Consider the following 13,129-nt stretch of genomic DNA (forward strand, 5'->3'; position numbering starts at 1 on the left):
TTTCCTTAAACTTCTTCATATAGTGGTTGGCAGGATAATATTGATGAATAATTTTAAAGGAAACTTCCTTAATTTTGTTAACAAGTAGGTATGTGTGTGGCAACATCCAAACTTTTTTCCAACAGATATTATCAATAAATCCATTCCAATAAGGCATACAACATCCTGCTGAAACAAGGTTCGTATCGCTCTGTTGTTGAATGGACCAAAAGAGAAACAAATCTTTCCTACTGATGAGTCAACAGGGTCAACAGAAGGTAGGTTCTGAGGGTCAGGTCTTGACAGGTTCCTGAATAACATAGCAACACCTGAGGGAATGGCATCTAAAACAATTACAAAATCTTTAGGTGTTACAGGGACCTTGTAAAGTGATAAGAATTCTTTATAACTGAGTAAAAGACCCTCTGCATTTACCAGTTGGCTCACCAATAGGATATTATTTCGGAACCAATATTCTAAAAACAGAGAGGTATTTTTATACAATATATCCCGATTATTCCATATATAATATCTGTGTGGAGAAAAATTGTGTTTATAAATTAAGGACCATGACAAGAAAACCTGCCGATGAAAAGCAGAAAGTTTCACTGGAACTTTGTCAATATTATAATTGCAAACCAACATGAAGTTAAGGCCTCCAAAAGTAGAGAAGACATGATGAGGAATAAAATTCCAGATAGAAGTGGGTCTTCTTAGAAATTGTTTTATCCAATTGATCTTAAAAGTATTATTTAAAGTAGTAAAATCCAGAAAATTCAGTCCTCCATTCTCATAAGTGTTCATTACAACAGTTTTCCTAATGTAATGGGTACGGTTTCTCCAAAGAAAGTTGAAAAGCATCTGGTCTATCTCCTTGCTTATTTTACGGTCAAGATATAAAGATAGCGCACCATATGTTAGTCTAGAGATACCTTCAGCCTTGGTTATTAGGACTCTACCTTTTAAAGACAAGTCCCTCTGTAGCCATTGATTTAGTTTCTTCTGGGTTTTTTTAATAAGAGGGTTAAAATTTAGAAAGCCTCTAGACTTCTGATCCTTTGTAATGGTTATGCCTAAATATGTAAGTTCTTATTTTACTGGAATACCATAATATGAAGGTGTCACACAATCTTTGACAGACATGAGTTCACATTTCTTAATGTTAAGATATAGACCAGACGCTTTGGAAAAGGATTGTATCACATTGATCGATTTGGGAATTTGGTTAGCGTCTTTCAGAAAAAGTGTAGTGTCGTCAACCAGCTGGCTTATAATAATTTCTTTACCAGCTATGGAAATACCTTGTACAGGACTATTATTTAAAGAATTTGCAAGAAGTTGGGTGATTAATAAAAACAGGTACGGAGAGATAGGACAACCTTGGGAGGCGATGTGAGTCTTTCACGTGATGCTTCTTGCGTGACGTATAATCTAGTGGACGGAACTGGAAGCGTCCTCAACAGCGACAAAGGGCTTCTGATTCACCCACCGTGGTTTGCTAGCGAACGTAAAACATTGATGCTCTTTAGACCAATCTTGTGTATATTACTCTTAGTGTTTAGAACATAATTCTGGTTACGTTATGTTCTATCTACTAGTTCATTTAAACGTGATTTGCTTGTTAAATTAGCAAATGTGTTACATTGATATTGCACTAGGCTAATCGCTCGGAGCATGAGCTCACTAAGCTCGACGGAGAAAGAAGCTCTGATGAAAGGAGAGGAAGAAGCTTTCAGGATGAAAAAGGAGGAAGAGGAGGCTATCACATTGAAAGAAGAAGAGGATGATATTACAGTTAAAGAGGAAGATGGGATTGTCAGAGTAGGAGATGGGGTTGTCAGAGTAGGAGAGGAGGTAGAAGCTTTCAGAATCAAAAAGGAGGAAGATGCCATAACATTGAAAGAAGAGAATGTGAAAGAAGAGGAAGAACCATTTGGAGTAAAAGAGGAAGAGGAGGATATCTCAATAAAAGAGGAGGAGACAGAAGTTCCGATTAACACCCGTGAGTACTGTCTTAAACAGGGGCACAAACTATGCCATTGTTGAACTAATGTGTGTTTTTAAAGTGGCATTCTACTGAAGTTCTACACTTGAATATGTTGTTCAGTACTGTAGGAATGGTTTAAGGGGCAATCTGCCATTGTTATAGGATTTCGATGTATTGAATTCTCATTCTCCATGTTGTCTATATTAAAGTTCCCCTCATCTAATATAACAGGCTTTTAAAATTAAATGTTGGTGCATCATTTCTACTTAAAATATCAAAGGGACGCAACAGCACCCATTTCGTTGATTGCAATAGAAGATCATAAGTTCACCATCTGTTTTATGTTCTAGTTCACACAGGAGAGAGACATGACTATGCTGGATCCTCTGGGGAGCCTCAACAACATCCTGATGCTGACGAGGCAGAGAGGAGTCTCTCCAGATCAGAACATCAGATGGTACAGCTTGGTCTGGTCTAGCATACAGCTTGCTCTATCGGGCTCTGGGCTGGGTTTCTGTAGAGCACTTTATGTCAACAGTGACATCAGCATCCATCATGATATGTCTCTGTGTCCCCTCTTTATCGTTACCAGGACAACGCTAGCCCTTCCTCCCACCCAGAGTCCCCGTGTCGTGCCTCTCCCGGTAGCACCTTACTGCTGGGTATGAAGAGGTTGTCTGTGCTGCTGGTGGACTGCAGGAAAACAACGGAGCTGACTGGAACTGTGAGAGGAGGAGAAGAGAAGAAAGGATCAGATTTTACTCATCAAAGTAAGTGCTGTAGTTTAGTTTGAACAAATAAATAGATCTGCCCACTGGTATCTGTTCCCAGTAGGGCTGTCCCCGACTAATACAAATACAGCTTTGCAGACTCTTGGCATTCTCTCAACCAGCTTCACCTGGAATTGTTTTCCAACAGTCTTCAAACCAAACTTTATTTGCCACATGCGCTGAATACAACAAGTGTGGACTTTAACGTGAAATGCTGAATACAACAAGTGTGGACTTTAACGTGAAATGCTGAATACAACAAGTGTGGACTTTAACGTGAAATGCTGAATACAACAAGTGTGGACTTTAACGTGAAATGCAACTTACAAGCCCCTACCCCACTGCTTGCCGTGGGGTAACAAAGAAAACAGTCTATAACTTGGGTGACTGGAGTCTCAGACAATTTTAGGAGGAGTTCCCACATATGCTGGGCACTTGTTGGCTGCTTTTCCTTCACTCTGCCATCCAACTCATCCAAAACCATCTCAATTGTCAGGACACCGTTAAACGGGTGTCCTGACTCTCTGCGGTCATTAAAGATCCATCATGGCACTTATCGTAAGAGTAGGGGTGTTAACCCCTGTGTCCTGGCTAAATTCCCAATCTGGCCATCAAACCATCACGGTCACCTAATAATCCCCAGTTTACAATTGGCTCATTCATCCCCCTCCTCTCCCCTGTAACTATTCCCCAGGTCGTTGCTGCAAATGAGAATGTGTTCTCAGTCAGCTTACCTGGTAAAATAACGGATACATTAAAAAACGTAAAAATTAAATTGGGTTGAGGCCAGTTGATTTGTGGAGGCCAGGTCATCTGATGCAGCACTCTCCAAAAATCTCACATTTGGACTCATTAGACCAAAGGACAGATATCCACCGGTCTAATGTCCAATGCTTGTGTTTCTTGGCCCAAGCAAGTCTCTTCTTCTTATTGGTGTCCTTTTAGTAGTGGTTTCTGTGCAGCAATTCGACCATGAACACCTGATTCACGCAGTCTCCCCTAAACAGTCTCCTCTAAACAGTCTCCTCTAAACAGTCTCCTCTAAACAGTCTCCTCTAAACAGTCTCCTCTAAACAGTCTCCCCTAAACAGTCTCCCCTAAACAGTCTCCCCTAAACAGTCTCCCCTGAACAGTCTCCTCTGAACAGTTGATGTTGAGATGTGCCTGTGATTGGAACTCTATGAAGCATTTATTTGGGCTGCAATCTGAGGTGCCATTAACTCGTCCTCTGCAGCAGGGATAACTGGGTCTTCCTCTCCTGTGGCGGTCCTCATGAGAGACAGTTTCATCACATCTTCTCTATACCAACTCTACCTTGTCACAACACAACTGATTGGCTCAAATGCATTAAAAAGGAAAGAAATTAACTTTTAACAAGGCGCAACCTACCCAGAAACCGTGGATAGATGGCAGCATTCACACTAAACTGAAAGCACAGACCATCACATTTAACCATGGCAAGGTGACTGGGAACGAATACGAACAGTGTAGTTATTCCCTCAAACAGGCAAAATGTCAGTATAGAGACAAAGTGGAGACGCAATTCATCAGCTCAGACACAAGGGGGACACGAGACGTATGTGGGTCTACAGACAAGCACAGACTACAAAGGGAAAACCAGCCACATCGCGGATACCGGCGTCTTGCTTCCGGACAAGCTAAACACCTTCTTCGCCCGCTATGAGGATAACACAGTGCTACCAAGGACTGTGGAGATCTCCTTCTCCGTGGCTGACGTGAGTAAGACATGTAAGCGTGTTAACCCTTGCAAAGCTGTCGGCTCAGACGGCATCCCAAGCCGCATCCTCAGAGCATGTGCAGACCAGCTGGCTGAACATATTCAACATATACAATCTCTCCTTATCCCAGTCGGCTGTCCCCACATGCTTCAATATGTCCACCATTGTTCCCGTACCCAAGAAATCAAAGGTAACTATCGTCCTGTAGCACTCACTTCTGTCATCATGAAGAGCTTTGAGAGGCTAGTCAAGGATCATATCACCTCTACCTTACCTGTCACCCTAGACCCACTTCCATTTGCTTACCGCCCTAATAGATCCACAGACGATGCAATCACAACCACACTGCACACTGCCCTATCCCATCTGGACAAGAGGAATACCTATGTAAGAATACTGTTCATTGTAGCTCAGCATTCAACACCATAGTACCCTTCAAGCTCATCATTAAGCCTGGGTCTGAACCCCGCCCTGTGCAACTGGGTCCTGGACTTCCTGACGGGCCGCCCCCAGGTGGTGAAGGTAGGAAACAACACCTCCAATTCGCTGATCCTCATCACTGGTGCCCCACAAGGATGTGTGCTCAGCCCCCTCCTGTACTCCCTGTTCACCCATGACTGCATGGTCACACACGCCTCCAACTCAATCATCAAGTTTGCAGACGACACAACAGTAGTGGGCCTGATTACCAACTATGACGAGACAGCCTACAGGGAGAAGGTGAGTGTGGTGCCAGGAAATTAACCACACACCCAACGTCAACAAAACCAAGGAGCTGATCTTGGACTTCAGGAAACAGCAGAGGGAGCACACCCCTATCCACATCGACAGGACCGCAGTTGAGAAGGTGGAAAGCTTCAAGTTCCTCAGCGTTCACATCACTGACAAACTGCAAAGCTGTCATCAAGGCAAAGGGTGGCTACTTTGAAGAATCTCAAAATATAAAATATATATTTGGTTATACTTTTTAGGTTACTACATGTGTTATTTCATAGTTTTGATGTCTTCATTGTAGAATAATAATGTGGAAAATAGTAAAAAATAAAGAAAAACCTTGGAATGAGTAGGTGTGTCCAAACTTTTGTCTGGTACTATATACTGAACAAAAGTATAAACGCAACATGTAACAATTTCAACGAGTTACAGTTCATATCATATCATATATAAGGAAATCAGTCAGTAAGTCAGTCATTGTAAATAAATTCATTCGGCCCTAATCTATGGACTTTACATTACTGGGCAGGGAACAGCCATGGAAGGGCATAAGCCCACCCACTTGGAAGACAGGCCTACCCGCTGGGGAGCCAAGACCAGCCCAGCCAATGAAGCTGTCTGGGTGGCAGGTCTAAGACAATGTGGAAGTCCTGAGCTCGTGGTCTGCGGTTGTGAAGCCGATTGGATGCCAAATTCTCTATAATTAATTAATTAGTTAATTTCTGCCTAAGCTTATGGTAGAGAGATAAACATTCAATTCTCTGGAAACTGCTCCAGTGGATATTCCTGCAGTCAGCATGCCAATTGCAAACTCCCTCTGAGACCTGCAGAGTCTCCCTTCTTGATATGCCACACCTGTCAGGTGGATGGATTATCTGCTGCAGAGGAGAAGTTCATTATTCAAATTGCAGCACAAATAACTGCTTCACAGAGTGGAAGTAACAGACATCAACATGTTCAGAGGAGACTGTGTGAATCAGGCCTTCAATGTTGATTTTCTGCGAAGAAACCCACTACTCAAGGACACCAATAAGAAGAAGAGACTTGCTTGGGCCAAGAAACACGAGCAATGGACATTAGATCTGTCCTTTGTCCAACATTCTTTGTGAGACACAGAGTAGGTGAACAGATGATCTCTGCATGTGTGGTTCCCACCGTGAAGCATGGAGGAGGTGGAGTGGGGGTACTTTGCTGGTCACACTGTCTGTGATTTATTTAGAATTCAATGCACACTCAACCAGCATGGCTACCACAGCATTCTGCAGCGATACGCCATCCCATCTGGTTTGAGCTTAGTGGGCCTATCATTTGTTTTTCAACAGGACAATGACCAAACACACCTCCAGGCTGTGTAAGGGCTATTTTACCAAGAAGGAGAGTGATGGAGTACAGCATCAGATGACCTTGGCCTCCACAATCACCCGACCTCAACCCAATTGAGATGGTTTGGGATGAGTTGGACCGCAGAGTGAAGGAAAAGCAGCCAACAAATGCTCAGAATATGTGGGAACTCCTACAAGACTGTTGGAAAAGCATTCCAGGTGAAGCTGGTTGAGAGAATGCCAAGCTGTCATCAAGGCAAAGGGTGGCTACTTTGAAGAATCTAATATATATTTAGATTTGTTTAACACTTTTTGGTTACTACATGATTCCATATTGTTTTTTCCTAGTTTTGATGTCTTCTCTATTATTCTACTATGTAGAAAATAGTAAAAATAAAGAAAAACCCTTGAATGAGTAGGTGAGTCCAACCTTTTGACTGGTACTGTACATTCAATTCCCTGACAACAGCTCCAGTGGACATTCCTGCAGTCAGCATGACAATTGCACGCTCCCTCAGAGATCTGTGGCATTGTTGTGTGACAAAACGGCACATTTTAGTGGCCTTTTATTGGCCCCAGCGCAAGGTGTACCTGTGTAATGAGCATGCTGTTTAATCAGGTTCTTGAAATGCCACACCTGTCAGGTGGATGGATTGTCTTGGCAAAGGAGAAATGTTCACTAACGGATGTAAAGAAATTTGTTCACCAAATTTCAGGTAAATAAGCTTTCATGCATGTGGAAAAATTCGGGGATATTTTATTTCATGAAACATGGGACCAACACTTTACATATTTATATTTTTAATCTTCCCAAAATATTTCATTCTTTTTTTACTTTACCCAAAATATCGTGACATTAATGATAGTCAAAATGTTAGAAATGTGTGAACTTCCCTTTTATTTCTTATTTTATGTTTAAGGAAGTGTGTAGGTCACATTCTGTATCATACAGCTATGAATGTTATATATTTAGAACCACCTGCTTGATAGGAATCCAGCGATGTCCGTGTCATAGGACTGTCTAGTGTTTTGTGTTCTGACTTGTAAAACAGAATTAAAAATAAGTAATGTAAACATATCAGTAATTACCAGGATGCTCTACAACATTTGTTTTAAAATCACACCAAGATTGTTTTAAATTATGAAATGTTTGAAAACTGGCCTCGGGTTATTGAGGGATCTGATTAAACCTCATAAGGCAGTTTTATCATGTGGAGATTTCATTCATGTCTCTCTTTAAATAAACACTGTCTTTGGCAGGAGGAAAACCAAACTCGGCGGAACCAGAGACGTCCAAACCAGCAAGACAACACCTCTGCTCCCAGATTGGAAAGAGTATTACCAAATTAGGAAGCCTGAAAAGACATGAGAGGACACAACCAGGAGAGAAGCCACACAATTGCGCCCAGTGTGGAAAGAGTTTTAACCAGTTAGGAAAGCTGAAAGTTCATGAGCGAATACACACAGGGGAGAAGCTTTTCCATTGCGCCGAGTGTGGAAAGAGTTTTAACAAGTTAGGAAACATGAAATCTCATGAGCGAATACACACAGGGGAGAAGCCTTACCACTGCTCCCAGTGTGGAACTAGGTTTACCAAGTTAGGAAGCCTGAACAGACATCAGAGGACACACACAGGGTCGAAGCCACACCATTGCTCCCAGTGTGGAAAGAGTTTTAACCAGTTAGGAAACATGAGATCTCATGAGCGAATACACACAGGGGAGAAGCCTTTCCATTGCTCCCAGTGTGGAAAGAGTTTTAGCCAGTTAGGAAGCCTGAAAGCTCATGAACGAATACACACAGGGGAGAAACCTTACCACTGTTCCCAGTGTGGAAAGTGTTTTAACCGGTTAGGAAAGCTGAAAGAACACATGAGACTGCACACAGGGGAGAAGCCTTACAAATGCTCAGACTGTGGGAAGACATATTACTCATCACAGTCACTTAAAAGTCATATGAAAATCCACACAGGATAGAATAATTACTTCTAGTGTGTAAATTGATATTTCACATCTCATTGACTTAAAATTCATCAGAGGACATACACAGTGCTCCCATTATCTGTGTGTCATTCCTCCAGCACTACAGATAATCAAGTGATATTTGGATGTGATGCATTAGTTCCATTGTTGACATTTGTGTTGTTGGCCCACTGATGATTTAATGACATGAAACTGTTCATTGACGCCTCCCACTGTATGAATAAATGTTGTTTCCACGTCATTTCAACTAAATAAATCCATGTGATGATGTTAGATCAATGTAGAAAACTGATTGGATTTGTAAAAAGCATCAACATAAGGTGATTTTTTTTTTATTCACTGAACTTGCAATTTAAATCCAATGACAAGTGACATTTTGTGTTGATTTCGTGTTGAATTCACTTTAGTTGACGAATCAAAGAAATGTAAATAGAAACTAGATGTTGAACTGACGTCTGTGCCCAGTGGGCTGGTTTGAATAAGCAGCAGGTGTTGAATCTGATGTATCAAATACTTATGTCATGCAATAAAATGCAAATTAATTACTTAAAAATTATACAATGTGATTTCCTTGATTTTTGTTTTAGATTCCGTCTCTCACAGTTGAAGTGTACCTATGATAAAAATTACAGACCTCTAAATGCTTTGTAAGTAGGGAAATCTGACAAATCGGCAGTGAATCAAATGCTTGTTCTCCCCACTGTACATGATGAGATTATTATGGATAAGAGAGATATTATTTTATTTGTCAAATGGCAACCAAGCATCGATCATCATGTCACCAGAAGAAGATCCTCAAAATGTATTGGAAAGGAGCATCAAGTTCATCACCTCCACTTTCACCACCCTGTGAAGTTCATCATTTATTTAATCTGTAGCCTAATAAACTGCATGGGTTTCCAAGTCGTAGTGGGAGGACCACACAACATATCATCACGTGACTCCAAGTTAACTAAGATGTGATGGTTATTATATAAATATTTGCGCATCAAGGAGTTTCCACCGCTATTTCCTGCTCATACATTTTTACTGACACAAAAGGATCCCACCCTGTAAAATGAACAAACAAATCGTCTGTCAGCATTTATAAAAATATTCAGGCATATCCTGTTTCCGTCAGCCCAGTCATTACTTTTGAAATGGTTGGATCAATATCCACCTTCATGATGTGGATGAAGCCTGATTTGGAATGTCTGAGTAGTTCTATATGATGTCATAATACACCCCTCAGATAATCAAGTAATGTTTGGAATGTCTGAGTAGTTCTATATGATGTCATAATTCACCCCTCTGATAATCAAGTGATGTTTGGAATGTCTGAGTCGTTCTATATGATGTCATAATTCACCCCTCTGATAATCAAGTGATGTTTGGAATGTCTGAGTCGTTCTATATGATGTCATAATACACTCTGATAGTGATACATTTGCTACATTGTTTCCATGTCAGTTGGTTTCCCACTCTGATGATGTATATCTGACAGAGGGGCTTTAAATGAATAGTATGGTGACATCTTAGTGGGGCTTGAAGTAAATAGGATTATTAATCATAAACTCCTACAGCAACAATACACTGCAGCTTTGACTTCAAGAAGAGAATGGGCTGATGGGTGGTGGTGCTACTCTATAGGTAAGGCTGTCCAATATGAATGTTCAATACACACAATAGGTTGATCGGTAGCCAGTTAGTTAGGTGCTACGTTGTTAGCAACACGGCAGCTAGCTATCAACAAAGTCAAAATGCACTCCAGGCCTGGTGGTAGCAGCAGTGCACTACAACCACTGTTTACCGGAGCTTCCTGAGAGGAGAATAATTAGCCTGTATATAGCTTGATTAACCACGGAGCTTCCTGAGAGGAAAATAATTAGCCTGTATATAGCTTGATTAACCACGGAGCTTCCTGAGAGGAGAATAATTAGCCTGTATACAGCTTGATTAACCACAGAGCTTCCTGAGAGGAGAATAATTAGCCTGTATACAGCTTGATTAACCACGGAGCTTCCTGAGAGGAACATAATTAGCCTGTATACAGCTTGATTAACCACGTTTCCATCCAAAGTTTTATGTCAGTAAAGTCATACCGTACAAAAAACTCACGTCAGCTGCTATTCCACAGGTAAGGCTGTACAGTCCTATTCCACAGGTAAGGCTGTACAGTCCTATTCCGCAGGTAAGGCTGTACAGTCCTATTCCGCAGGTAAGGCTGCACAGTCCTATTCCACAGGTAAGGCTGCACAGTCCTATTCCACAGGTAAGGCTGCACAGTCCTATTCCACAGGTAAGGCTGTACAGTCCTATTCCACAGGTAAGGCTGTACAGTCCTATTCCGCAGGTAAGGCTGTACAGTCCTATTCCACAGGTAAGGCTGCACAGTCCTATTCCACAGGTAAGGCTGCACAGTCCTATTCCACAGGTAAGGCTGCACAGTCCTATTCCACAGGTAAGGCTGCACAGTCCTATTCCACAGGTAAGGCTGTACAGTCCTATTCCACAGGTAAGGCTGTACAGTCCTATTCCGCAGGTAAGGCTGCACAGTCCTATTCCACAGGTAAGGCTGCACAGTCCTATTCCACAGGTAAGGCTGCACAGTCCTATTCCACAGGTAAGGCTGTACAGTCCTATTCCACAGGTAAGGCTGTACAGTCCTATTCCACAGGTAAGGCTGTACAGTCCAATATGAATGTTAAATACTGGCCAGGACACTCTTGAAAAAATAGATTTTAATCTTAATGAACCCTTCCTGGTTAAATAAAGTTTAAATAAAAACATGTAATTACATTTTTCTAAATTCCACATTAGAGGTATTCTTCCCCAGATTGAGGAACTTCGCCTACTCTCTAGTAACTGTACAGGTGGGAATGCAGGTAAGGCTGTACAGTCCTATTCTACTCTCTAGTAACTGTACAGGTGGGGATGCAGGTAAGGCTGTACAGTCCTATTCTACTCTCTAGTAACTGTACAGGTGGGGATGCAGGTAAGGCTGTACAGTCCTATTCTACTCTCTAGTAACTGTACAGGTGGGGATGCAGGTAAGGCTGTACAGTCCTATTCTACTCTCTAGTAACTGTACAGGTGGGGATGCAGGTAAGGCTGTACAGTCCTATTCTACTCTCTAGTAACTGTACAGGTGGGGATGCAGGTAAGGCTGTACAGTCCTATTCTACTCTCTAGTAACTGTACAGGTGGGGATGCAGGTAAGGCTGTACAGTCCTATTCTACTCTCTAGTAACTGTACAGGTGGGAATGCAGGTAAGGCTGTACAGTCCTATTCTACTCTCTAGTAACTGTACAGGTGGGGATGCAGGTAAGGCTGTACAGTCCTATTCTACTCTCTAGTAACTGTACAGGTGGGGATGCAGGTAAGGCTGTACAGTCCTATTCTACTCTCTAGTAACTGTACAGGTGGGGATGCAGGTAAGGCTGTACAGTCCTATTCTACTCTCTAGTAACTGTACAGGTGGGAATGCAGGTAAGGCTGTACAGTCCTATTCTACTCTCTAGTAACTGTACAGGTGGGGATGCAGGTAAGGCTGTACAGTCCTATTCTACTCTCTAGTAACTGTACAGGTGGGAATGCAGGTAAGGCTGTACAGTCCTATTCTACTCTCTAGTAACTGTACAGGTGGGAATGCAGGTAAGGCTGTACAGTCCTATTCTACTCTCTAGTAACTGTACAGGTGGGAATGCAGGTAAGGCTGTACAGTCCTATTCTACTCTCTAGTAACTGTACAGGTGGGGATGCAGGTAAGGCTGTACAGTCCTATTCTACTCTCTAGTAACTGTACAGGTGGGGATGCAGGTAAGGCTGTACAGTCCTATTCTACTCTCTAGTAACTGTACAGGTGGGGATGCAGGTAAGGCTGTACAGTCCTATTCTACTCTCTAGTAACTGTACAGGTGGGGATGCAGGTAAGGCTGTACAGTCCTATTCTACTCTCTAGTAACTGTACAGGTGGGGATGCAGGTAAGGCTGTACAGTCCTATTCTACTCTCTAGTAACTGTACAGGTGGGAATGCAGGTAAGGCTGTACAGTCCTATTCTACTCTCTAGTAACTGTACAGGTGGGAATGCAGGTAAGGCTGTACAGTCCTATTCTACTCTCTAGTAACTGTACAGGTGGGGATGCAGGTAAGGCTGTACAGTCCTATTCTACTCTCTAGTAACTGTACAGGTGGGAATGCAGGTAAGGCTGTACAGTCCTATTCTACTCTCTAGTAACTGTACAGGTGGGGATGCAGGTAAGGCTGTACAGTCCTATTCTACTCTCTAGTAACTGTACAGGTGGGAATGCAGGTAAGGCTGTACAGTCCTATTCTACTCTCTAGTAACTGTACAGGTGGGGATGCAGGTAAGGCTGTACAGTCCTATTCTACTCTCTAGTAACTGTACAGGTGGGGATGCAGGTAAGGCTGTACAGTCCTATTCTACTCTCTAGTAACTGTACAGGTGGGGATGCAGGTAAGGCTGTACAGTCCTATTCTACTCTCTAGTAACTGTACAGGTGGGGATGCAGGTAAGGCTGTACAGTCCTATTCTACTCTCTAGTAACTGTACAGGTGGGAATGCAGGTAAGGCTGTACAGTCCTATTCTACTCTCTAGTAACTGTACAGGTGGGAATGCAGGTAAGGCTGTAC

The 13,129-nt window shown here is 42.3% G+C and overlaps 1 protein-coding gene across 2 annotated transcripts; it reads left to right on the forward strand.

The window, feature by feature from the left end:
* The first annotated feature begins 1,398 nt into the window (after positions 1-1,398).
* LOC118947712 (uncharacterized) lies at positions 1,399-9,055 on the forward strand. Of its 2 annotated transcripts, none has more exons than XM_090194924.1 (4): positions 1,399-1,981; positions 2,326-2,423; positions 2,559-2,736; positions 7,772-9,055. In XM_090194924.1, the coding sequence occupies exons 1-4, from the start codon at positions 1,654-1,656 to the stop codon at positions 8,485-8,487; spliced, it is 1,320 nt and encodes a 439-aa protein (XP_090051050.1). In that variant the 5' UTR covers positions 1,399-1,653; the 3' UTR covers positions 8,488-9,055. The 2 variants fall into 2 exon arrangements, with proteins under 2 accessions (XP_090051050.1, XP_090051049.1); XM_090194923.1 differs by having other exon boundaries at positions 1,413-1,981; positions 2,317-2,423.
* Positions 9,056-13,129: the final 4,074 nt, after the last annotated feature.

This window comes from Oncorhynchus mykiss, chromosome 13, assembly GCF_057628025.1.
Source record: "Oncorhynchus mykiss isolate SJ-2025 chromosome 13, ASM5762802v1, whole genome shotgun sequence".
In the NCBI taxonomy this organism is placed as follows: Eukaryota; Metazoa; Chordata; class Actinopteri; order Salmoniformes; family Salmonidae; genus Oncorhynchus; species Oncorhynchus mykiss.